Source organism: Pseudorasbora parva, chromosome 6, assembly GCF_024679245.1.
Source record: "Pseudorasbora parva isolate DD20220531a chromosome 6, ASM2467924v1, whole genome shotgun sequence".
Classification (NCBI taxonomy): domain Eukaryota; kingdom Metazoa; phylum Chordata; class Actinopteri; order Cypriniformes; family Gobionidae; genus Pseudorasbora; species Pseudorasbora parva.
This window is the reverse complement of record NC_090177.1, coordinates 24,975,314-25,003,205: the sequence shown is the minus strand read 5'-3', so window position 1 is coordinate 25,003,205 and position 27,892 is coordinate 24,975,314. Positions and strand designations below refer to the sequence as shown.

General features: G+C 38.1%; 1 protein-coding gene across 6 annotated transcripts; it reads right to left on the bottom strand.

Moving 5' to 3' along the window:
• Window positions 1-167: 167 nt before the first annotated feature.
• On the bottom strand, window positions 168-27,142 carry usp19 (ubiquitin specific peptidase 19). Of its 6 annotated transcripts, none has more exons than XM_067446411.1 (27): window positions 26,752-27,139; window positions 25,270-25,599; window positions 21,183-21,314; window positions 20,446-20,582; window positions 19,286-19,786; window positions 18,849-19,164; window positions 18,123-18,179; window positions 17,230-17,386; window positions 17,080-17,151; window positions 16,878-16,993; window positions 15,010-15,233; window positions 14,717-14,909; window positions 14,491-14,624; window positions 14,223-14,381; window positions 13,859-13,969; window positions 11,470-11,580; window positions 11,227-11,328; window positions 10,652-10,792; window positions 10,382-10,500; window positions 10,130-10,273; window positions 9,090-9,424; window positions 8,897-9,010; window positions 8,594-8,810; window positions 7,737-7,889; window positions 4,786-4,952; window positions 4,525-4,700; window positions 168-1,249 (listed from the first exon to the last, which is right to left on the bottom strand). In XM_067446411.1, the coding sequence occupies exons 2-27, from the start codon at window positions 25,433-25,435 to the stop codon at window positions 1,109-1,111; spliced, it is 4,395 nt and encodes a 1,464-aa protein (XP_067302512.1). In that variant the 5' UTR covers window positions 25,436-25,599; window positions 26,752-27,139; the 3' UTR covers window positions 168-1,108. The 6 variants fall into 6 exon arrangements, with proteins under 6 accessions (XP_067302512.1, XP_067302514.1, XP_067302509.1 ...); XM_067446413.1 differs by having other exon boundaries at window positions 15,010-15,227; XM_067446408.1 differs by lacking the exon at window positions 168-1,249 and adding an exon at window positions 2,430-3,512 and having other exon boundaries at window positions 26,752-27,142.
• Between the last annotated feature and the right edge of the window lie 750 nt (window positions 27,143-27,892).

Sequence of the window (27,892 nt, the reverse complement as noted above, 5' to 3'; positions counted from 1 at the left end):
AAAGATCAAAATAAGAAAATGCTGATTTACAGCTGTATTTGCTCATATTTACCAGGGTGGGCAGTTTTATCTTATGTGGATCACCTGGTAATTAAATATTTTACTTCCAACTTACATGATAAACATTAAAATTTGACAAATAAATATGCACATACAGCCATAACATCTAAGGTTATGCAAAAAAAGGCTTTTATTTATATTAACCATTTGTTTTATTCACAGCAGCATTCTTACGATCAAACCCCCAGTTCCCGCTTACTATGCAGTCCAATACGAAAACAAGGAATGGGGAAACGAGACAATCCACTCAACAACAACAAAAAAGATGGTATATGATACACTGAACTAGGGCTATTGAAGGTCAACATGCATCTCAGCCAATAAAGCTTTTGCATTTCCACAGGATTTGACATGGAGTAAAACAAAATAAAAAATTAAATTGCTGGATTGTCTGAGAAAGAAAAAACAGGGCGCCACTTGTATTAATGGCCCGAGTGTGAAAAACCCCCCCCAAACAATCTGCCTTATCCACACTTAAAACTTTACCTACAACAACTGCAAGTTTTGCACAACACTTCCAGACTCTTTACAGAGAAACAGGCCAGATGACACTTCAGTGAGAAAAACAAAAACTCTTTCTGTGCATCCAAACAAACCATGTTGATCTCAGTTGTTGATGGGTTTTTACCAAAGTAACACCTCGTGTAAATACAAGCAAGATAAACATTGTATTAGAAACCTATCATGGGAAATTGTGAAAGGCATAATTCTAAGTGTTAAAATGTTTACATACATTAAAAAAAGTACATATCTGTGCAATTATTCTTATGACTGTATGAATTATTTGTGAATGTGTTTGAGGATTAGTTTTTATTTTAAGCATCACCTTATGTTTGTCATCTGAACATACAGGCCACTTAATCAGACATTTCCAAACAGTCTGTTTTGAAAATGTATACACAGCCTTTTTTTCCTCCACATTGCTAATGTAAATCAAAAAAATTGAGCACCTTTGCCATGCTAGATCCACTTGTGTGCATTAAAGTCTATCTAATCTTTTGTGTGTGTGTGTGTGTGTGGAAGCAAGTCTCCCTGACTGAGTCATGTTTCAATCCACCTCTTCCATGCTGCTGTAGGACGGGGCGGTGCATTCTCCAGAGTGTGCAAACATCTCAGAGGTCACTTCTGTGCTCAACTGAGGGGATCCATCTGGGTCCAGGTCTGTCCCAAACAGTGTCTGGCTAGAAGCCTGTAAAATAAACCATCGTTATAGAGAGAAACTTTAGGCCTTTTCTGAATGGAGCACAAGAACACCAAGTGCTAATTGCAAAAAATTCAGTGATTTCAAGATCTCATCATTTGGAATTATTTATTGTTTGTGAAAAGCTTAGTACAGGCACTATTACAATTGAGCAGCATTTAAAGTGGTCTCAATTATTGCTGGGATATTTTGAGCAGCATCATAAATAACGAACATTGTCATTTTAAGATTAAATAATCACTTACGCAAACATTCATTTACTGCTTAAATATGATTACATACATATATAATGAATAATGTAGTCATGTGCCCTTTATCAATGAATTATCCTTAAATTAGAACCACTAACATTTTAAACAGGAACACCCATGATGGCATGACCTTATTGTTTTGGTCACGGTGTCCAGAGCTGAGGCATTCACAGAAGCCAAATGTCTAGGCTTTGTAGTGTGGATGGCCACATGAACGATCGTAGCCCACCAGCATCCCTGAGACTGTTGAAACTGCCACATATCCACAAACCCCAACATGTACAACTAGGCTTTGAATCAATGGATCAAAGTACAGAAAAACCTCACTGGTTTCGTACAGAGTACTGAGCTGACCTGCCTTGCTGACTCAGAAAATGCTAATCAGTCAAACCATTTTTAAGCAAAACGACTCCTATCAGACTACCGGCAAACTTTGGCAAAAAAAAAATAAAATAAATAAATTTAAAAAAAATAATAATAATAATAAAAAAAAATCATTTAGTGGTTAAAATGAGTAAATAGAAATAAAATAATTTTAACAAAAAAAGTGAACATGACACCATAAAATGAATTAAGATTTACCCCAAAATACAAAGAATATGACTCCTCCAACATTAAGTCAACATGAAATAGTAGCACAAACAGATAATTTTCCTTCTAGATAACAAAAATAAACTAGTATGCAAACAGGACTTGATTTCATCCATTGGAAATAATTGTTTTGTGAGATGTTATTAGTAGATTAATGAGTTTGCTAAAACAATGTCGAAACCATTGCTGAAACCAATTTCATATATATATATATATATATATATATATATATATATATATATATATATATATATATATATATATATATATATATATATATATATATATATATATATATATATATATATATATATATATATATGCACACTAAGAGCAGTATTGAGAATCCTGCCGGTATTGAGAATAGACCCTGGATCTTCGGGTTACACGTTCGATTCTATAACCATTAGGCCACAACTGTAACTAACTAGAGTAAATTATTTTGAATTCATGTTCACTTTAAATTAAGCTCTGACATAATAAACAAAGATAGTCATCACAGAGTTTAAAATGCCACCATTATGCTGTTTAGAAAGGCATTTAAGTTATATTGAAAACATAGCTGATACACAATGCTGATCTGCCTTGAAAGGTCAGTTCATCCAAAAATGAAAATTCTGTCATCATTTAATCAACCTCATGTTGTTCCAAACTTGTTTGAGCAAAGATATTTTGAAGAATGTCGGTAACCAACAGTTTCAGTTCCCATTGGAAGTCAAAGGGAAGCAAAACATTCTTCAAAATATCTTCCTTTGAGTTCTGCAGAAAAAAAGAAAGTCATTTTTGAAAGTCAAATTTTCATTTTTGGATTATCATTTTAATGTTAGTTGTTATTGGTTAGTCACACTGCTAAAATAAAATCAAGTCTGGCTAAAAAGGAGGCAGCAAATAAAGTCCTTCTAACGGCTATTAGTATTTTCCTGAGTGTTTTTGAAACATTCTGGACAATGTTGTAAAAAAAACTGAAATGGGGCAAAATTAATCCTGACTGGCATGGCAATCTCAGTCTGTGACTCCCAAGCTAAATAACAATAAAGTTGCCATCAAAATGAGTCGTGACTTACAGTACAATCAGTTATAAGTGCAAATCTTTGTACTGAGGGTCTGTAGCTGCAGTGAGTAGTAACTCAAGCCCAGTTGGACCAGTATAACAAAGGATAGATGAGGTTGAACAGTAATGCTAGGACTGCAGCCACAGTGCCCAGGATGAAATATCTCAGGCGTTCGCCGTCACAGTAATCTGAGATGCCATCTCGTCTGCGGCGAGAATGCCCACTCCTGTCCTCTTCTTCTTCCTCCATCCTTGTCCTGGCTCTTCTTCTACGTAGACCGGGGCGAAACAGGCTCCGAAGAGAGGCCTCTCTCTGCCCCTCCTCGTCCTCCTCCAGTTCCTGCCATATCAGAGACGCCTGCGATTGGCGGAAACCTGTGTCAGCTTCTGGGAAAGGGCCTAACCTCATCATTACACCGTAGAACACCATATACACTTTCAGAGAGCTCACTGCTCCAGTTTCATATGCCGCTCACACACTCAGGTGGATGGGTCAGCAGATTAGCATGCGAGAGTAGATTCCAGAAGTAGAATTTAATTTTCAAGTCATAGCTTTTTGAATCAATGCACCCATAAATAATTAGTTCAAACTTCAAGGATAGACTACCGATGTTTAACTTTTATCATGTGCACTTCATTGTCAATCATATAATGACTCAGATGTTACCAAATTGGCAAGTTTTGCGACGGTCATTCACGCAACTGAGCAGGGCAAAATGTGAAGAAACTTCTTGTTAAGTCACATTTACTGTTGCGCTGCACATTTTTACAGGTGAAATATAGGCATTTCAACAAGAATCTGTGCGTTTGGGAGTATCGAAGGAGGCTGAAAAAGTTCCCCATATTCAAGTTGGTCATGCAAATTTGCTGTCAATCAATATTCAAGCGAAATTTAATTGGCTAAAAGGTCCAATGACAGTGCTAATCTGACCACACTTTTACGAAGTGTTGAAACCAAGGCTAAAAATGTCACTGCTGTATATTTTTACCTTTTGTGATGCACAAAAATCATGAACAAAGAAAGCATCAGAAAGAAGTCATGAAATCCTAACACGATCCATCAAAATCCACTCATCTAATGACAGTGATGCTTTGTGATTCATCTATTAGGTCACAGCTCTGAAGAGATTACAATGTAATCTCACAAAACTGCTAATGAAATTATAATCATCTAATGTTGTCTCGGCATTTTTGAGACACCCCTCATTAAAAAAAGGAACATTGGAGAAATAGCCCAATTTTAAAGTTGAGAATCCACCGGGAACATTATCCAATCGCTTGCAACTTTAATGAACAAGTATACAGCCGTTCTACTAAGATTAAATGTTTTTCCATTGGGCTGCGGTGACATGAGAAGGTGCTGAGCTCACCTGACTGGCAGCACCACCAGTTGCAGCAGAGGATTCAGCGCCAAGGGGCCCCAGCAAGTGAGACGGCCTCTCCACTGGAGAGTTCCTGCGGCGGTAGAACAGCACATAGGCGTAACGTGTCACCACCTGACTCTCTTCCACTGTTGTCACTGTGCTGTCGTCAAACAAACGCCAACCTGAAACAGTAAAAGACGTACAGTGAGATGTTTGAAATCCTTACAGCTGGTGAGAGATTATTGCGCTTGAAGAGCTCAAACGTACCAACATCGCTGCGTTGGCTATTCTTGTCACTGGGAAGACGAGCATAGGCTGTGTAGTGTCCTCCGATCATTCCACCATAATGGTTGATCACAGCGTAGAGGTCATAGATCGGAGGCTGCTGGATGTCACCCTTATGACCAATACAGAACTTACTCAAGTCCAAGTTTCTGATGAGAACAGAATAATCTTGGTGAAATTAATTAAACTTGGTGGTCAGTTAAACGCCGGGCCTCTGATAATGGCCGGGGGCGTGGTCAGCACGAACAAAAAAAGGCCGGTCCCAAATAAAGACCGGGGGGAAATGTGTGGATAATCTTCTAAATGCCTTTCATTTAATGTGCATTTAGTTGGTGTCAAGTTAATCGTAATGTACAGTAGGGTTGTGCCGTGACGGCTGACCGACATCACGCAACCATCCTGATGCCACGCGCTCTGTTCTTGCAAGTGCGAAACACACTAATCATAGTAGCCTCTTCTATAGTTAACCTAAAAGCTTTGCAGGGATTGCTTTGTTAATTAAATTGAGAATATAACTGATTAATTTATGCCATTTAAAATGGGCTACAGTAGTCTATGAAAGATGCAACATCTGTGAAAATACAGTGTTAGGCAGGCTACACAAATATTGATCTTCACCTCTCGTATTTTTTAAAAGCCTACGTCTTACGGCCGTTTCACACCGCAAGCGTGAGCGGCGCGTGAGCAGTGCATATTTTTTTCGGCGCCCATGTTAATCAATGAGTGCATTCACACCGGGAGCAGGAGCAGCGCGTGAGCATCAAGCAAGAGCGTCGTGTGAGCAGCAGTGAAGCGGGGGGTTCGGCGGCGAGCCTATTTTTGCTGCGCTGCTGACGCTCAATTAAAGTGAAAGCACACTTTTAATGGACAAAATAAATATGATTTCACACAAAAAGTGCCTAAAATGCACACAAGAAGCACATGTAGTGTATTTGAACAATAACTGGAATATGTCAGAGAAGAAAAAGATTTACCAATTTAAACTTGTTTTAATTATTCCGTTTGGGTGAAAGTTTTATAAAGAGTAAAGTAAGCTAGCCAGAAAATATAATAAACTTTAGTTCAGTTTAGTATTTAATACTCACACAGGTATAGACTCTCGGTCTGCAGCTGCAGTCACGGTGTAAAGTGAAAGCAAACTTTTGATGGACAAAATAAATATATCACAAAAAAGCACTCAAAATGCACACAAGAAGCACATGTGGTGTGTTTTAACAATAACTGGATGTCATTAAAGAAAACGAAGAATATAAATCATCTGTAGAAGATTTACCCATTTAAACTTGTTTTAATTATTCAGTTTGGGCGAAAGTATTATAAAAAGTAAAGTAAACTAGCCAGAAAATATAATAAAATGTATTTTAGTTTAGTATTTAATATTTAGACAGGTATAGGCTCTAGCATTGTGGGAGCCGCTGCTGTGTTGCTGTACAAACGCTTCCAGTGTGAATACTCTCGCGTGTCTGCAGCTGCATTGACGGTGTAGTTACGCTGAAGCGCTGCTCACGCTTGCGGTGTGAAACAGGCATTACTCTGCATTTAAATTAAAATATTTTATTTTGTACAAGAACATAGAATAGGCTTCAAAATAAATTATGTTGATGAAATATTGTAAAGTACTCATATGAACTAGGCTACACCAAAGACCGTTAAAAAAAATAATATGCAAAATCAAAATATCTCAGAGAAAAGTGCGTGCAACCTATTGGAAGCGCAGATGAGTAAGTAGCTGGGTCAGAAAAATAACAAAATTATAGTTTTTAAGTATAAAAAATTATGTAAAGCGACAAGCTATTCAAATAAAAAGTGCTTAAAAGTACATAACTCAAGTGAAAGCTTTTTTCTCTCACGTGCAACGATAGAAAGCGTGGAGTCATTATTTGGGTTAGAAAAAAACAAAACTATATATATTTTTTTAAAGTAGAAAATAATATTTATGTAAAGAAATATATTCAATTAAAAAGTGCTTAATTGTACACAACACTTCTTAATGGAAGGAAGCTTTTTCCCCTCACACGCAATAGCCTATAGAAAGTGCAGATGCGTCATTAGTTGGGTTAAAAAAAAATAACGAAATCATAGATTTTAAAGTAGAAAATTATATTTATGTAAAGATATATTGAAATAAAAAGTACTTAAAAGTAGGCTACAGAACTCTTAAGTGGAAGGAATCTTTTTTTCCTCTCAGGTGCAACCAATATAAAAACGCGCTGAGTCGGGTTAGCAGGCTAAAAACATCACGTGCAAGCTATATAACAATTAAATGCGGAAAGAACATTTTACAGTTTTCAAACAGTCTCAATGGTGGTTTCTGATTAGGGTACGGTAATTCTGGCCGAGATTGCTTTGTCGCCTTTCTGGCTGTTGTTGTTAATGGTGATATGTTTGCATGTCTAAAAAAACCCAATGATATCTGTCCACTGGAATGCGATCGCTTTTATTCGCTATTAATTTAAAACGGTTTCTTTAAAGCAATTATTTTTTAAGCAGATAGAATTAGAAATACAGGCCTGCCCCTAATAAAAGGCCAGTTCCCTTTTACAGTTCAGGAAAAATAAAGGACCCGGTCTTTATTTGGGGAAATACGGTATATGGCCAATTTTCATAATACATAAAATATTTTTTTTCCCTCTTTATTTTTTTTTACAAAAGTAATACTTACAAATAAATGTAGTTCTTTCAAATTCAACTGCTTAAAATTAAGCTTTGCCATCATAGAAATGAATTACATCTTAAAATAAAAACTCTTTTTTAAAAACTATTTTTCATGTTATTTTAAAATGTAATATTTCACAATATTTATAACTGTTTTACTGTATTTTTGATCAAATAAATGTAGCCTTGGTGAGCATTAAGACATTTCAACATAAAAAAAAATCTTACAGACCCCAAACTTTTTATGCAAGTGAATATCTGTGAGATTTTGAGTGTACCTGACTGGGAAATCGACCATATCATTTATCTTGTCCCTCCATATGAAGCTCCTAAATGAGAAGCGCTTTAGCTGGATGATGAGCACGTTGGGAAGGCGCCAAAGCAGCAGCTGTTTAGAGGCCTCTCTGTGTTGCTGACACTTAGGACAGTACCTGAACCACAACAAAAGAAGATTTAAATGGGCTAAATTGCATTTATGATGCTTTATGATTTAAAGTGCCCCTATTATTATGCGATATGAAAGGTTCCTAAAATTGTTTCAAATGTGTCTTACATTATGAGAAAATGAAAGTGTCTCACAGTGTCTCAACCGACTCTCTAAACCCCTCCTTTCTGAGATCCTGCTCATGGTCAGATAGCTTGGTCACAGCATGTTGTACGAGGTCTAACGTTAACAACACGTGATAAATACATATATGGTAATGGCCATTTAGTTTTCTAAGCTTCCGAGGTTTCCTCAGCACTTGTACACAGTGATGCAAACAGCAACGATGGTGTTGGTTTAACAGTATCAATTTTAGCCAGAGTCCTCATCCTTTGGATGAGCATTCAAAGTGATTTTACTTTCTTAGCGCAGAAAACAGCATCTTCTCGAAATGCCTCAGCTACAAATAGTATCTTTTGAGTGGCTCAACGTAGACATTGTTCGCAGGCAGCCAGCGAAGACTTTAAGCTGGAATTATGCAAATGTTTTTACAAACCTATGCAGGTTTATAATAGGAAGTAAAAGTGAAATTGCTGTTAAATCGTTTCAGCAGTTCAGAATCTAATCGAAAAAGCATAATGGGGCACTTTAAACACCTTGCTAAGGGCATTTAATGCTTCAGAAGTTTGAAACGGATGTGTATGTCCATACCATGCCTCTTCAGGGGCCAGCACCTCAGGTTTGGTAAAGAGGTTCAGGCACTGCTCTAAGGTGAAGTGTCCTGCCCTGGATGTCTCCGTAGCAGAGCCCGGGTCTTCATCAAACTCCAGCTCTTTAGAACGCACCAGCACATATTCCTTCAGCCGCTCATTGTTCTTCCACACCAGCTCCAGCATGCAGTCATCAGGCAGCTCCAGTACCGAATCACCTGTAGGTGGCACCAGGGCGATGAAAATATGCTTCTTTAACACAAGCATTTTAAAAAACACATTCATCCAACAACCTCTGACCAACCTTTGTCCTCAAGTTTTGTGTCCTCCTTTTGGTTTGAGTCCAGAACGGTGATGTAGAATTGAGACACACTTCCGCTCCCAGACTCAGAAGGCTGCTGATACCCAGTCACTACAGCTACCAACGAACATACAATGATGGACTATTCCTCCACAATAAACAAACACTTCAAGAAAAGAGCTTTAGACCTTCTTACCTTCTGGTTTAATAGCCTTTTCACATGAAGTTTCTTTCTCCACCAAAGAATCTTGGGAGCTGGTGGCAAGCTCACAGCATCCTGAGTCATTTGTGTGTATGGAGAGAGTGTCCCCACCTGCTGCAGAGGGCGTAGACGCCGTCTCTGTTTGAGGGGTTGTGACAGAGTCACCCTGCTTCAGGTTTTCCACTTCTCCTGCAGATGACAGCTCTTCTTCCTGCTCTTGACGCTCTGAGGCACTGCTCGCCGTGGAGGTCAGGTCAGAGCGGGACAGGCTGGCCTCTGGGGACGTCCTACCGGACTGGAAAGGTGGCTGGAACACATTGACAGAGTACCTGCACACAGAAATGAAGGGTTACAGAGTGCTGCTGGTTCCTAGTTTTTAAAAGACTTATTTTCATGTCAGAATATCCCAAATTATGCCAGAATATCCCAACTAGAAAATAAGTACATTTATAAATTATAAAACTAAAATTAAAAGTTCTATAAAAAGACAAAAATAAAATGCTAAATAAATACAGAAATAAGTAATTTATAAATAAATTACATCAATAATTGTTATAACAAAAAAAATGCTCACAAATGCTAAAAAAAGTAAGTATATAAAAACACTCATAAAATCCTAATGCTATGGAATATACAGACAAATAAATAATTTATAAATAAATTACATCAATTAATGCAATGATATATAAAAAGACATTGAATGTTCACTAAAACATTTATACAAAATGTTATAAAAACAGACAAATAGACACTACATAAAAATAATCAGGCAAATAAAAATGAAAAAGCTATCATTGTAGCTATCATTACATCACCGTTTTCACAAATTTGTGTTTTTGTAGACAACAACGTTAACGTTTTCAAAAAGTTAGCATTTTCAGTTCTCCAAATGGCCACTGTGGTGTAAATGAATGGCCAAAATGCATACAAATTTGTCAGTTTTCAGTTGTATCAAATGGTGTTGAGTAAACTTCCCCATACTTCTAAAGCTGTCCCAATTACCAAAATTATTCTGAATCTAGTTGTAATTATACCTAGAGTAGCCTTCCAGAAGCTGTGTGAGGCGGGTATATGTCAGCCTAGACTCAGGCACAGTGATGAAAAACGGCAGTCCAATATTCTCCACATTGGGCCGGCACATGGTCTTGTGAGTAGGCCAGTGGTTTTTCTGGCAGGCTCTGTGATCAGAGGAAAGAAAATTACCACCAATTAAGCCAAGACAAAGCCCTAAGCGTGATCTCAGAGTCAGCACAAGACATGCTTCTAATGAACAGATGGAAACTCACTGATTGCAGTAGCCAACACGGTAACAGCGAGTACAGCGCTTGAGCTTCTCATCGTCAGAGGCAGGAGGCTTCAGGCAGCCAGCACACTTTGTGATGGGGATGCTAGGGACCTGAGGTCTCTGAAGATCAATACAAAGACAATACATGAAATCATAGCAAGAGAAAAAAACAGCACAAAAACGTGTTATTGCTGCCACAACAATACACAAACAATACTGACACAAACTCAAGGAGAAAAAGCAGAAAAAATAAGTGATGGAATTGGTGTACCTGTTGGACCTTCAGCAGCACCACCCTCTCTTTGGCTAGATCTTTTGACAACATCTCAAAGCAGAAGAGCAGGTCACTGGACGAGACCGTGTCTAAAGATTGAGACGGTGAAAAGATTCTGTGGAATCTACCCTTCACCACCTGAGAGAAAATATAGAGGCTTACAAATGGTGTACAAAACTTATAAGCAGAAGTTGCAATTAATAGAATTCCATTGTCATTATGATTCTGGATTCCAACGATTATGAAAACAAGATAAAACTATTTATGAATAAATGCACTGTGCATCACTGCACCCTCTTCTGGACTGCTGATTTAAAAATCTGGTGTTCTCTTATATTGTCACACAACTGAACTAAATGTTTAGAAGTATAATCAATCAATCAAAAATAATTCAAATTAGAGAAATATTTTAGTAAAAAATTAATTTAGCTTTTCATCCCCACTTATGGTCCTACACTCCTTTCCTTCTAGTTTCGCCACTGGAATATATTGAATATAGTTTACAAAAATGTTGACAGTTTTGGAGTTTTCATTAGAACGTGGCAGTGCACTACAACATATTACATTCATACCTCTGCTAGCTTCAGATTCTCCGGTCTGGTCCTCACACTGCGAGATATTGAATCCAGTACTTCAGTCGTGCTCGAGTTCTCTTTACTCACACTGACCAAAAACTACACAAATGGTTGGCAACGGGCAAATTATTAATATCAAATATTATTCATAAAACAAGAATGTCCATAAATAAAGATGAACCTATTAAACCCTTCGTGCACAGGCCTGCTTAGAACTTCAGATTGTTATGCTGCTTTTACCTTGACAGGTTTCTTGTGAGGCTCTTTAGCGAAATAGAAAACAGTCAACACCTTCTGCTTCTGAGGAAGAGGGACTGGTAAGTACAGGAAGGGGTCAAAGGTTATGGAAACCTAAAAAAAAGGGGGAAAAAAGAATTACTGATACTGGACATCATAAATATCTGCCTAATATAATCAAAATTAATCAGCATTTTCTGACACACAAAGGAGGCCTATATACCTGTATCCATATCCCATTCTGTTTCTCATCAAAAGCATTATCACAAATTTGCACGGAAAATCAAATTTGCTTATAACATCATAGACATACTACCATTCAACAGTTTGAGGTCAGAACGATTTATGAGCAATTACATATTTTTTATTAATTTTTATTAAATGTTTTAATTAATTGTGCAGCCCTACAAGGATACATTACATTGATCAAAATTGACAGACACTTTTCAACATGTTCAAACAAGAAACATTTTCTTGAGCACCAAAAATCAGCTTAATAGAACGATTTCTGAAGGATCATGTGACACTTGAATCATATGACAAAATTCAGATTAGCCAAATAAATAAATTTAATTTTTAATGTTTTAAATGTGATATTTATTTACAATATTACTGTATTTTTTAACGAAATAAATGTAGCTTTGGAAAACATGAGAAAAATAAAGAACTGCAAACATTCAACCAGTAGTATATGCATTTGAATGATAGGCAGGGTAACTGGTAGAAGCAAAGACTATAGATATAGAAATATTTATTACCTAGAAGTAAAAATACCTAAAAAAAAAGTATCATAAAGTAGTCGCCAAATATTATAGATAAATGGCCATTTGAACAAAATGTTGTTTGGCCAATATTAAACAAGGATTTGATCTCCTGTAAAGTGTAATAATCACAAGGTCATTGCCACACCTTGAAGGCATTTGTTATAATACATAATGTTCATGTCAAATTAGATTTTTTTTTTTTAATAAAACCATAACATTAATTATAAATACTTTATTTGAACCAACTATTATTATACATGTAATTTAAGTCATTCTATAGGCTATTTTTCACTTAGGTCTATTTTTTATCAACACAAAAAATATTATTTAATTACCAAATTAATTCTCAAAAAAAAATTACCAATTAACTAAATTACCAAAATAATCATTAGTGACAGCCCTATAGTAAAATGCACCTGCATTGTTTTTTTATTTGACTTTTTTCCACCATTAAGTCAAGATTTTTTAAATATGGTTTCTTAAAAATATCGTCTCGATCTTTTGAGCCTAATATCATATATCGTCTTGTCTCATAAGCTAAGTGTATCATCGCACCCCTAGGCCTGTCACGATAGTCAATAAATCAATTAATCGCACAAAAAACAAAAATAAATGAGCTCGATAATTTTTCCGGCCACGATAATTTCCATTTGCATGCTTGTTTGTTTTCCTCGTCCCTTTCGCTGAATGAGTGCGGTGTTTATACTCGACGTGTACACTGGGTGCCGGCGTGATGAGATGTCATGCTCTGCCAGAGTTGCCTGGAAATCGTGCATCTTTGGTTGCGGAGCTGCCCGCTAAGTTACAAAATTTGACGTGACACCAACAAACGAAATGAGGTCTCGCGGCACTCCGTGTTGACATCATTTTTGCCTCGCGCTCGTGAGGACGCGTTTGGTATTAACAAGCCTTAAAGCTACACTGAAGTTGGCAGTTTGATAAATGCAAGTTCATTCTTCAGTTCACTCTGTGTGTGCAAAAAAGGGCACAGAAGTTCCTGTAGAGATGGCAATACACACTCTCCTTTCTTTGCCAAATATATAAAAAGCAATGTCTTCTCTCTTGCTGTATAGAAACCTAAATTCCTCAGAGATTGTCAAGGTCAGTTTGTGCATAAATGCATGATATGACATTTTTCTTTAATATGGTATTCTAAATTGTGGATAATTAAGCTATATATCATATGCTGAAGTAAATTTCTGGAATTTCTGGAGAACCGAAAACCGTGATACAAACTGAACTGTGGGTGTTGTGAACCATGCCACCCCTAATATGCACTTAAAACACAATCATCTGTTGCAGTTTTCATCCATTTTATTTACTGTTTTTGGTATTTATTGTTTTTGGTTGTTTTGTTCATTTATTGTGGATATTTAAACTGTTTTACGTTTTTAGTGTTAAATAGTCTTTAGAAATAAAAGTTTATAGATCTTTGTAAAGGTGTACCAGCTTTATTATGTGTCAAAATGTGTTGTCGTGACAGGCCTACACACCCCTAGTATTTGTCCTATTTTGTGTTTTAAAAAGAAATCCCCTGCTGGAAGGTGGATGTTTATCTTGTCCTGTATTCCACCATGAGAAATCTGGTCACCCTAATCATAGATCTTATTTTGCTCTTGATGCATTACCTTAGAACACACTGGACACACCAGCTTTGACTTGTACTGGCCCTGAAAGAGGTCAACAATGAATGAATCGTTCCTCATTTTATGCCTCTGCCATGCCTCTTCTGCAACAACCTGCCAAACAATAAAGAAGAACCGCAGATTTGTTACCATACTTGATACAGTGCGATGACTAAAGCTTGATACTACTAGTGAGAATGCTTACATTTGTCAATAGTAATACTAAATACAACATTTTTATTAGTTTTTTCCTGGTATTCCTTGCACACTCTGCTCCAAATCCAAGAATGCAATCACTTCCAACATTCAACTGAAACCATTTTAGGTAATATTGTCTAGTATGTTTTGAGACCGATCAAGGATTTACCTCATCCTGACGGCCGTCTGAGTCAACGGTCTCTGTATATGGTTTGTCTTGGATGCGGTTCAGGTCCTCATGCAGCCCATCCAGCAAGAAAGCCATGAACTCCTGAGCATCATGCTGCGCGTAGCCTGTAAACTGACTGGCTTTACTGGCAACTATAGCCTATGAAAAGAAATGAAAAAACAACCGGTCATTAAGGGTTTTTTAACAATCACATATGGAAAACTAGAAGATATGGTATAACAGGACAGTTTTGTTGCAGCATGGATACCTTTAATTTGGAGGGTTGAAATGCATGGTGAGTGCCCTTCCACAGCGCTCGAAGCAGAACTGCAAAGCCAATGGCCAGTCGTCCACCCGTACCCAATGGGTTATTACAGTTAATCTCGGACTCAAACGCCCGGTCTGAAAACAATAAACACCACAAAACAAACAGCTTGGTAAGACAAATAATGGTATAAAAAGTATCAATTCTCATGAATGAAAATGCCACAGACCGTGGAAATAATCCCTGAGTTCCCGTGTATTTGAGAGGGACTGGATCACACTGTTCATAAAGCAAGTGTTTCCCAGATTGACCAATCCAGTGAAGCCAGGGAGACACACCTTCTTCTCCTCCACTTCTTCAGCTCTCTCACTGCCTGGAGGAGGAGTGTGAGTCATGGGCTGCACCATGCAGGTGGGCTTGGGCTTTGGACAGATGAAAAGACCAGTGATATCTAACAAGCTTGAGACCAGAATATAATTTGTGACATGAACATGATGCATTCCTTAATGTCTGCTATATTACCGTTGCAATAGTTGGTTCCTGTTTGAGGGACATTTGCTCTGGGACTGAGCGAGGGGCCACAGCATCCAGACCCGAGTCATCTGAGGCTCGAGGGGGTTTAACCTTCTCCTCTCCCACACGTGGTTCTTCTTTAGCAGGAAGTGCATGCTGGCTGCTTCCTGGCTGACTTTTTTCGAGGGTGGAAGGGCTGGAGGGCACGGCAACCTTGGCGCCCCCCACTGCACCTTAAACAACAGACAATAGACAACAGACAATAGAGCTTATGGTTAGCATCAAAAAGCCAAAGCTTCAATCTTTTCTTTTCATGGCTTTGTATCAGTAGAAATCCAGGTGTACATACAAATGATTGTGTAATGTAATCCAACTCCTGCTGCGTTTGTGCCGTGACACTCACTCAGCTCACTAACATTATATTGAACAGACATGTTCGGTTTTTTAAAGGGGTACTTTTTCATTTTAAAATATGTTATTCCCTTAACTAAAACGAGTTGATACATACCTCTCTCGTCTGAGTGTGTGCACTTAATCTCTCTGACGCGCAATGACATTCTGATAGCATTTAGCTTAGCCCACTAAGCCCAGTTCATTCACTATGGTACCAAACAGAGATCAAGTTAGAAGCGACCAAACACCTCTGCATTTTCCCTATTTAAATACAGTTACACCAATAGCTGAACGATCAAGTAAAGTGACATAAATAAAACGGAGATTTAAAAGGAGAACTATAATGTATGGTGGTATAGCGCTTCTGAGAGTACTTCGACTCAGTAAAAAGTCCTGTCTGAAACATCTTCCCTCACATCTCCCCCCTCCAGCTCTCATTTCTGTCAATGGGGGGAGGGGGAGATGTGAGGGGGAGATGAGAGAGGTATGTATCAACTCGTTTTAGTTAAGGTAACATGAAATGAATAGGGAATAACAGTTTAATATGAAAAAGCGGTGAAGTAACCCTTTAAATTGTAGTGTATGTTCTCTAACTGAACTAAATTAACAACAGTAGGAATGGTGCCACGGTGGGAAAGTGAACTAGTAGCGGCAGCTTTGGAAGTGGCCTCGTAGGGCAGCAAAGCAAGTGCATTCTGGGAGTTGTTGTCTTTCATCCACATGAGTTAAAAAAAAAATCTGGCTTTTTTCAGTCTAGAAGGCACTAAATTCAAAAACAATTACACATTTTTACTACATACATGACCCAGTTTACATACACATGAATCTTCCCAGTGCTGAAGTACCCCTTTAATATTTTTGTGGAAATCATGGTGAATTTTCTCAGGATTCTTTGATGAATATAAAGTTCAATATAACAGCATTTATTTGAATAAATGGGGAATTGATTTATTTATTTGTTTTTATTTTATTTGTCTCTCTACTGTCACTTTTGATTAATTTAATGTGCTTAAACACTAGTGTATATATTATTATAGCAACTACGACTGACACTCAGTATATCTCAATGTATCAATATATAATCAGACTGGCACAGCCCTAGCAAAATGCCATGTTCAAGTGGTAGCTAAATTTGAGATAAGGCTATGTAGAGCAGTGTGGGTCAGGAGCCTGGCATAAAGAGAAGAACACATTGGCACATTTGGCTTGACCCTGTCTCATGCTCATATTAAGTTACTGCATCACTCCCTGCAGTCAAATTCCTTTCCTTGACTGGTTCCCTCATTTCAGCATGTAAACAAAAACAGTCCAGCTTTTTCACAGTAATAATATCAGTGCTTCCTATTACCCATGTCAGAGCTCGCTGAAAAGATCAAGGGTCCAGTTTTTCATATTTAGCCAAGCCAAATCATCAATGGTGACAAAATCATGTGTGTTTGTTTGTAAAAGACTGTTCAGAAGCAAAGAGAATCCAGGCAGCAGACCTTGTGTGGCAGGGGCCTCCAGACCCCCCCAGCGCTGACTGTGTCTTTTCTTCAGGGTAATGTCGATTCGGGACGGAGTAAAGGCATAGCTGGACTGATCTGGCTGGATTAGATTCCTGAAAAATCAGCAGATGGAACCAATGAAGAAGCACACTCTTGACTAGTGGATCGACAGATTAGGATGCCCATCAGGTAATCTTACCTGAGTTTAACCTGCCATTTAAAGACAGTGTTTGGTCCGCAATCCGGATGAAGGCGCAAAAAGTTGGGATCACTGTGGACAGTTTCAACAATTAATGGAAACGGAAGAGTTACTCATGAGGAAACTCACGTGTGTGGATGAATATCTCACCTGGTCTGGAAGATAAGAGTGAAGTCTTGTTCCCTGAACAGCACCCTTGAGGTCTGCCGGCAAATTTCTTTCAAGTAGACGTTAACAACCATCAGGTCTGTGCCCTTCTCATACGAGTCATTTTTCACTAACTTCAAGTTCACCATTGGCTCCGGACCTTAACATATATCATTCATGAGGAAAAAAAAGGTTAAAGGGTGTTGGGTCAGTATGATTTTTTAGGGCTGCAAGCCTGCAAAAAAAGATTATTTTGATAATATGTCCTCTTTATTTTGATAATCGATTATTTGGCTGATTTTTTGTTGTTGTTGTTTTTGGACTAATCGGATAAAAAGCCCATTTTTTTTTATTGACAAAACACACTTTCTCACATCCTGCCCAATGCTGTCCTTCAAACAAACATGTTAGTGGAGTGCTATCAAAATGTACATCCTTTTGATCTTGGACACATTGATCTACCCTTACAAAAAGGATCCATGGTTTTACAACAAATAAAACAAGCAAACAAAAACAATTATAAATCATAAATAAATAACAGGGTTATTTATAACCACAAATTAACCATGATTTTTAATTTTTCAATTTAACTATGGTATTTGTGTGGTATAAATGGTAATGGTAAAAAAACATGTTTTTACTATAATAAAATTAATTTTAAATTTTCCTGTGTTCATTTTGTTCTCGCAGCCATGGGAGCGAGAACTTTTTTCTCTGTTCTTGCGGAGTATGTAACGGCCTTTACGCGTTTGGAGTTTATTGGTTTGAGAGTTCTCGCTGCTTGTTCTTGACACATCATCTGAGCTTTTTTCTTGTGGGTGTCCGTTAATTATTATTAACTGTGATTGGTCAGAAATTTTAAGTGGGCGGGGTTAATGCGGAGAAATGTTCGGCACCTGCTTTTCTCGTGAAGTATGGAATGTCCTGGCCAGAACGAACTTTGTTCTTGCCACCTGAAGAAAATGAAAAAAAAAAATGTTTTTGTTCTTGTGGAGTATGTACCAAGCTTCACATGTTAATGCCATTTCTTTATCCTGTAAATAGGCTATAAGTAACATCTTACATTTATATTCAATAACACGCTGTTATCCCTTTACAGTTACTTTTAATTGAATTAGAGGTTGACTTTTAAACTGAAATTTAGCATCCAATAGCATACATTTTAGCTAAATTAATGTCTGTTTGACGCGCTCGCAAAATGGAAATAATCGCGTAAATAAGTAACATTTATAGATAATAATTTAACCTGTAACATGAATGTTTAGCGCTAAGGAATGCACATGAATATTTCAAAGTGCATGACAGTATGTTAAACTCTAATGCATTAACAACAATGAATTCTCATGTTTTGGGTGCTTAGATCATGTATCTTTCCCGCAGCAGCTCATGCTGTTTCCAGACTGCTATTTTTAGATGCATGTTGCCCATAGAAATACATTATTTAGTGCTGTAATTTGGTAAAACTGGTGGAAGTTGATGGCAGACCGGACTAATTAATAAAGAGAATTGTTGTCAATGATTTTCATTATGGATTAATATCGACTAGTTGTTGCACCCCTAGATTATTTTAATGTTATTGAAAAATTAAGTGTCACAGTATTTTACAAATGTTCTTAACTGACCTTCTGTATCCTCCTCATGGTTCCCTCCATGTGGCTCCTCCTTGGACTTGTCTCTCTTCTCCTCTGTGCATCTCTTCTGAGGAGACTCAGCTCGCTTTAAGGGTGTTGAAACAGGCTCTCCAGATCCCGAATCATGAGATGGAAGCATTTTAGGGATCTGGGTATCAGCCTGTGGCTTCTTTTCCTCCTTTCTGTTTTCGGTCTCATCCGATGCTATTTTTTCAGAGTTTGTTTTTACGGGAGAAGAACAATTCTCCTGCTGAGTTACCTTCAGCTCACACAAAGAGGAAACAGTCTTGCTATCATCTGCTTCAACCTGTAAATAAGACAAAATGACGGACCACAGGATGTGAGAGACTCTTTCCACCATTCTATTTCCTGCTGATTATTTTTCATTTTCCGGTAAAGTCTCACCTGATTATTCTTATAAGTCTCACCTGAGCACTGCTTTCTGGCCTCCTGTCCACTTCTTTTGCTCTCTGCGAAGCCTGGCATGCTTGACCTTTGACTTGAGCCCTGTTGTCTTTTGCATTGCTAGATGAAGAGGCACCACTGCTAACGAATGATGTGTGTGACTTGCCATTAACTGCTTGTTTGGACTGAGACTCTTTCGATGAGCAGGCAGCAACTGGGGGCTCCTTTGTGTTTTTAGAAGGTCGTGTGGTGCGCTTCGCGCTGGGTTCATTGATCGAGTCTGCTTTATCGGTTGATTTAATCTCGGCTACCTTCGCGCTTGTGCTCTCAGTGAGCTCTACCTGTTTCCCTTTCATCCCTCGTTTCAACCCTCGGTCGGGTTTGCCTCGTTTTTGCTCAGCAGACGTCGCTGCGGGTGCTTTCTCAGTGGTTCCACCAGATTTTTCAGACTGCCCTGGGGTTGACTGCTGGTGGTTGCTGCCATTCTCTGTAAGGATGTTCACCGCTTCAGTCTTTTTCTTGTTCTGCATAATGGGGAACATGAATAAATAAATCTTTTCTAAGGGGCACTCTGGCTAGGAAAACATTCATGAACGCTCAAAGCTGCATATGTGCATGGCCACAGAGTTTGCTCTTGCAGACCAATGGGAAATAACTTTCTTAACATCCTAATAACTTACATAACCCATATCATGCTATTAGTTATATAATGTATTATTTATTTTATAATATTCTACTAATAAATAACATTTATCATTAAAGGGTTATTTCACCCAAAAATGAAATTGATGTCATTAATGACTCACACTAATGTCGTTCCATACCCATTCATCTATAGAACACAGTTTAAGATATTTTATATGTTAGTCCCAGAGCATATGCAGTCTATGCAAACTTTACTGTCCATGTCCAGAAAGGGAATAAAAACATCATCAAAGTAGTCCATATGTGACATCAGTTGGTTGATTAGAACATCTCCAAAAATAACAAAAATTACGACTTTATTCAGCATTGTCTTCCGTGTTTCTCAAATAAAGATTCAAACGGCCATGAATCAGTGAATCGATCAATGATTCGGATGGCCAATGTCACGTGATTTCAGCAGTTTGATTCTAATCAACCAACTGATGTCACATATGGACTACTTTGAAAAGAGCAGACAAGAGTAAGCAGATGATCTTACAGCAAAAGTGGGCCAGGTGTTGAGGGGGATCTTCTTGTGCATGACAAGCTGTAGAACATTTGTTTTCTCCTTATAAAGCAATTTACTGCAGGAGGCTTCAATTTCTTCGTGGAGATGACAGCTCCACTCACGGCCATCTGAGAAAATACAAACATCGCAGTACATACACAACTGTTCAAAAGTTTGGGGTTGGAACGATTTCTTTTTGATGCTTTTGAAAGAAGTATCTTTAGCTCACCAAGGATTCATTTATTTGATCAGAAATGCAGTAATAGTAGTAATATTTTTTAATATTATTTCAAATCTAAAATAACCATATATTTCTACCTGTGACAGCAAAGCTGAACTTTTAAGGATGATTACTCCAGTTTTCAGTGTCACAAGATCCTTTAGAAATCAATCTAATATGCTGATTTGTTCATGTTAATTTATGTTGTGCTACTTACTATTTTTATGGAAACTTCCAGGATTCTTTGATATATAAAAAGTTCAAAAGAAGCATTTTTAGACATTTTAGAAATCTTTTGAAGCATTACAAATATCTTTACTGCCAGTTGATCAATTTAAGAATCCTTGCTGAATAAAAGTATTCCATTCCTTCAAAGACAAAAAACATCTTACGGACCACAAACTTCAAAAAGATAATGTACACTCATTACAAAAACACAGCACACACTAATAAAAAAAGACCAACATGGACCAAATACAATGGACACGAGCACACATACTGTCCTTACCCGGCAAGCGGATGTGGCAGGCAGAATCGGAAAAGGCAGAATTGATATCTTCTACTTTCAGGACCCCAGCATCTCCACAGTACAGCCTCACAATTACCTCGTACGCATTCTGCTTCCAGTCGAGAAACAAATCTACACAGACAAATGAACATTCATGTAAGGCTGGATCCGTCACAAACACATTACGTAAAATCATTAAAGAAAACCCTGAATGTAGTTGAAAGTATTATTCCATAAGCAGAGCGAAAACACAAGAATACATACTACAAACCTGATTTCATGATAATGCTACAAAATCTGATAGCCAATCATAGCAGAAAACCCAAATCCCTTCGATTTCAAGCTGTTCTGTTATTGAGTTTAACATAAGTGCGTGAGCAGCAAGCAGGTCAGAGAGAGCAGGAAAGAGCGAGAAAGAGCACGTGTTTATCTCTAAGGATCAGGCTTCAGGGTCAAGTGACAGCTAGTCCCGTCCCTTTACTCTCTCTCTCTCACTGTGACACACAGATCTGAAAGGTCATCAAGAAGCTGCAACGCCCCACAGCTGGGCTCCTATTCCACGTGATGTCATCCCCCCTCTGCCAGTATCCCATGAGCCTCCCTTGCATGACAGGAATCAGTAGTCCAGGGATAGACCTCTCCCGGTGTTCGTGTGCGGATGGTCTCGCAAAGACGAAACATGACATTTCGACAAGAGAGACAAATGGCACACGCATATCAAATGCATGCCGTGTAGAGAGGCCAATGAGGGAGGAACACTAAGCAAAGTCTTCTCATGCATGTGCCGGGCAAAGTCACTCCACTGACCTTGACAAAGCACTTCTTTACTGAAGCAGAGACTCACAGGCTTGGATTACAACACTTCAACACTGCAAAACACTCAGCAGACGGGGCACAGGCTGGCACACTAAAACAAACTGCTAATGTACGTTTGTCAAACCGGTCACGTGTCTCAAACAACCACTGGTGATGATGGTGATATCATGAGGGTACTGTTACACCCCTAATATCTGCCCTTTCCAATGAACACAAGAACACGCATTAGTAATCTCAGACAACTTAATCCAGATATTTTAATAATATCCGCAAATTCGTTTGAAGAACCAAATCAGCCAGAGATCAGATATGCCAAAACATCAGTCAAAACATCAGATGTATTAAGCGAGGTACAAAGAATGGAACCCTGGTCAAATGAATTACATTCAACTAAGTCTAAGCTGCCATATACTTTCAGATTAAGATTCTCAATTAATGCCAAGTACGTGATACCTTTAGGTGATTGAAAAGTCATCACTAACCAAACAAATGATTACTTATGAACTTATATAAACATCCAACAAAAAATAAGGAAAATAAGGCTCATTCAACAACTGTCAATGTGAAATTATACAATCTGAAATCACAGCATTCAAAACCCCCTTATGTTCTAGTTTTACTTTCATTATCACTTTGTTTTGTTCAAAGATAATTACCAAAAGATGGTTATTAGAAATGTCAGCCTAAAAGAAACTGGATTTGCTACATACCAACTAAAACAAGCTTCTAATGCCACACAACAACCAATTGATTTGGCTAGTTTCAAAAGTAGTGCCATAGCGCAATTAATAGTGAACACCATTGATTATAACTGTGAACAATTACACAAATTCAGTACGTTTCACAAAGTTAACATTTGTTAACTGTCCAGTTCCCGGTTTGCCACACTGTGCTACAGATTGGAACCTATCCCTGAGCTCTGCACATGAAAATAGGACAAGGACTATACCTTTTAATGACTTCAACCTCTAGTTATGGGACAGACTGCATTTTGTAACAGTCAAAAGGACACTGCACCAAAGATTTGTATCAGTTCATATTACATTAGATACATGCAGTAAAACATTTATTTCAAATTATATTTTTGTCCAAGCGTATAAATGACATATCTGTCTAGGTCCCTACGGCTTGAGTTCCAAGACTAAGGCCGGGGACACACTGCAAGCGTGCTGTGAGCGTCTCGGCTGCGTGGCCGCTTAGGCTGTGGAAAACGCGTGCATGCTAGAAATAGAAGAGAGACACCTATTTTTCACACGACACGCGAGCGCGTTGGAAGCGTTTCCAGGCAAAATACAATAGGAAAAGATGTTTATGTCATTTTTACACAAATACATATTAATAAATTACATTTTCATGTTTGAAAGTCTGTAGGTTAACATAAATTCAGATATAGGCCTAATAGTAATAATAAAAAAACAACATAAAATATCGATTTTGAAATATTACACCTGTCAATACAGAACGAAATATTCTGTGGCCTTTGCCGTCAATACCATAGATATGTATTAGGGCTGCACAATATGAGGAAAAGTTGCGATGTGCGATAACTGTTTAATATTGCGATGACGATATGACTTGCGATAAATATTCAAATGTGAATGTTAGCTGTACTTTTCCCATGTCTTAGTGCTTTAATGAGTTCTTTTCGAACATAGAACCTAAACATTAAATAGCCGATTCCTAGTGAATAACAAAATCAAATAGATAATTATTTACATATTTTTTTATTGAAAAAATTCAACTGCCGAGATGCATGTGAAAGACCGGAGATTTTGTTAATTGATAAAACTGCACTAAAATAAAAGCTTACAGAAGCATGTTTTCAGATTTTTTTTTAATTCTTAAAAACAAATCAGCACCACTTTAGCAAATGCAAATTATCTGTTTTAAATAATTAAATAATTAGCTTACAGGGGCACGGGAAGTGGGGGTGCACCCCCTGGTTTCACAGGATTGGAAATGGAATGCATATTTATTTTCATTTACATGTATTCATCTTTGGCACTTAGTAACTTATTTGTAATAAACACTTTAAGTGGCCCATTAAAAGTATTATATGTTGAATTAGCCTATGTTTTTAAAACAAAAATGAGATCATATTGTGACCAGTTTGCTGTGCATAATATTCAGTGGCTTTCTGAAGATTCCGTTAATTTCTAAAGCTCATTCCGCTCAGCGCCGCGTGCTCAACCTAGAATGCCCTTTGTGACATGCTGGTTCGAAAATAGGCATATCCGAAATAAGTAGCTGTCACCGACTCAAGTCTTTTTACCCAATATTAGTAGTTCTTTTAAGCCGTTGTTCCAATAGCCGAAGTGCAATCATTTAAACAAATGTCCAAAAAATGTATTAAATAGGCTATATTAAATGGGGATTTTATTTTTCTTCTTGGCGCCCTAAGCTGCCTAGTTTGCCTATAGGCATGCGCCAGCCCTGATTATAAGTATAAGAAATTAACGTTCAGTTTCCCCTTCTTCTTTAAAAATATTTTCTTGTGAACTCTACAAAAATATCTCTTTTTGAATAAAGCAAATGTGGGGAAAATAGCTCTTATAATTAATTAAATAAATAAAAATGGCCATAACTGTAATGGGTCTCACTAGCCTACTACAATCCTTAAGGGCTCATAAAACCAGCAAAAAAATATCTGCCCTCTTGAAGTTGCCACCACTGTTCGGCATGTTTTACACAGTACCTGTGTTTGTAACGTGTCATTTGTCCTAAATCCAAAAGAATTCCATATAGCTGAAGTTTCCTCACTCTTTCCTTCCTCTGCCATTGTATTTGCTAACATGATAGGTCAAACATTTATTAGGCTATTTGTCGCATGTAATAAACTATGTTCCCTAATTCATCGTGTCAGGCTGTCTGTTGTGTTCATCGCACGAGTTCATATCGCGATGACGATGAAAATTCGTTTGGCCCTAATATGTATGGTCAATACGCTACTACTGACGTTGTCTTTGCTGTCAGAATATATATTTGACATGAAGTATAGGCCTTCCCTGTACATCAATAGCAGCAGCACCGCCGCGTCAGGCACGCTTCTGGTGTGCAAACACAGAGAAAACGCTACGCAGCCGCACCACAGCTGACACGTAACAGAAACGGCACGCCACGCTTGCAGCGTGTCTCCGGCCTATGCCTGACAGGACACCAAGCGAAAGGACAATCAAAAAGATAAGAGATCAAATGAATAAGGGGAAAGGACCTAAGTGAGAACGTAATTCCGAACTAGTTTGAGTGTTTACAAGCCTCGTCCTCTCCTCACCTTTCCTGGTCTCTGTGCTGATGGCTGAGGCAGCCCGCTTGGCCTCCTTGCTCTCTTGGTTGACTCTGTCCTTCTGCTTCTTCTTGCTGGAGCTGACTGCATCGTCAGGTCCTCTCTGACCTCGCCTCCGGCCAGATTCACTTGGTCCTGTACTGCTGCTGGCCATCTTCAGCCACTTGCTGCTAATGGGTCGGCCGTCTCCTACCTCGCTCCCGCTGCCGGAGCTGCTTCCACAGGGGTCTGGATCTGAGCTGTGCCGTTTCCTGCCCGGTCCAGCTATTTTGGCGGCGTTTTAAGTGAGAGCACTCCCAGAAGAGAATCAGAGGGAGACTGCAAACAAAAATAACAATTGTAATACAAATAGACTGTTTGAGTGGAAGGGGTGGGGAATCACCAGGCGCACTATAGTATCATGATTCTTAAAACAATGTAACATACATTGTGATGCATTACATTATTTCAACTGCAAATGTCACAATTGGAAAACTTTGTCCACATACGTATTATCTAACAGGATACATTTTATTGAGGTACTTCTTGAAAAATAGTAAAACAAAACACACTAGGTAACGTATCTATGTGAAGCGCCCAAGTCGTTTATATGCTTTGTTTTTGCCATTTGTTGAATATGTCTAGCAAAAAGTATTTTGATATGAAAGTATAGTATAGTCACCGTCATGTTTGTTGCTTACAATTTGATTGGCAATATTAAAAAGAACCAATTATTTTAAAAACCATGTGCTCGGACACTCAAACGTTCAATATAACATTTACGATTAGCATATGACTAGTGAATACTAGTGAATGTTTATTAGAAAACATTACGCGTCAAGCCACCAACATCAATGCCGGTAACTGTCAGTGTCTTTTTTCGTTTTCTTTTTTACTGTCAGTGTCCTGACACTTCGCTGTCATTATCCAAATATATGGAGAATTTTTTTCAAAACAATATATATTTGATCAGTAATTTCTATATTACCTTTTGTTTTCTATTTTAGTTGTCATAAGATAAAACCATACTCATGGAAACTTCAAGCAGTTTAACGTCCAATAATGATCGCTAATGCTGCCGATGCTAACCCGACTAGCTTAGCCTGCTCGGATCGATTCCACACTTAAATTCTCTTTAACTCCAAACATGTCACCAACAAACGGTCATTTTTTGTTCCTTTTTATCTAATGCTGCTAAATATAATCTGTAGGAGGTGTGACATATCTTATTTGTTGTTAGAGATGCCGTTTAGCAGTGTTGTGTGAGAGCGAGCAATATATCCGTTAAAGGGAACCGAGGGCCTCTCGCGCTGTAACGGCTGCGCGAAGCTAATCAAGCGCTTAGCTTCTGTTAGCACGCGCTACTGAGCAGGGACACTTTACCGCAAGGTCGGGTGGTGCGGTATTGTCAAACTTGTGTATATCTGCAAGATAGGTAAGGACATTTAATTATATTTTTATATGACAACAGTTGTTCAGATGAAGTCTTACTTGGTTTCGTTGTTGTTCTGTAATGACAAGTCGCCGCTGCTGCTTGTCCTTTCTTTCGTTAGCGGAGCCGCAGCGACTCTAGCTTAATTCAACACCAGGCTTCGAACACGGCAGCGGGCCGCCGATCTTTCCTGAGCCGCATCAGCTCGCCTCTAAAAACTCAATGCTTCTTTATTTCCAAAATAATCCTAACCAGGACCCATTGTGTGCCGTTAAAACGGAAATCAAGCTGTTGTAAATACAAACAAAAAACGGTGCCCGTCCTTCACTTTATGAGCCGAGCGCTGCTCCGTAACTCACACTTTGTTAAGAGAACAAAAACAAACCGGGTAGCGACGGCGATCACGCCAACCTGCTCCACACACAAACATACACACACGGGCTACTTCCGGGCGCTCGGTTCCTGTGCGCTTACAACCATGCGCAGATGAAAGCTGTTATTTTCGATACATCAAAATTAACAGAATAAATTCAGTTTATTTGAATGTATCATATTTAACAAAACAAAACAAAAAGTATCACGGGTTCCACAGAAATATTGCAAAGCTGTTTTCAACATTGATAATAATACAAAATATTACTTGAGCACCAAATCAGTATATTAGAAAACATCTGAAGAATCAGTGACAAGACTAATGGCCGTTGAAAAATTGAAATGTAATTTATTCCAACAAATGAATAAATGTAATGTCACAATACCCCCCATCCCCACCCCATTATGTTTTTGATAATAATAATAAATGCAGCCATGGTGAGGATGATACTTTAAAACATAAAAAAAATAAAATAAATACATTTATAATTTACCATGTTACAAAAATGTTTCATATAATTTCTCTCATTTTATAAAAAACAGCATTTGCATTTCATACGTTTGACATGCAAACATGGTTATTTTGTCAACGCTGTAAGATTTCCTGACTGCAGTGACAATTCGAAAGATGGAGCTGAAACATCTAAACCACCATGCAGTCTCACATTATTGAAAAAAAAATCCCTCCATTTTCCTCTATTGCCTCCCTATTCTAGCTCATGCTACTCTAAGCAATGTCAAAAATGTAGCATTACAAGCACTTTTTGTCTATGGTGATTATTCGCCGCTTCATGACTCATTGCTTCCTGTACTCCTTAGTTGTAAGTC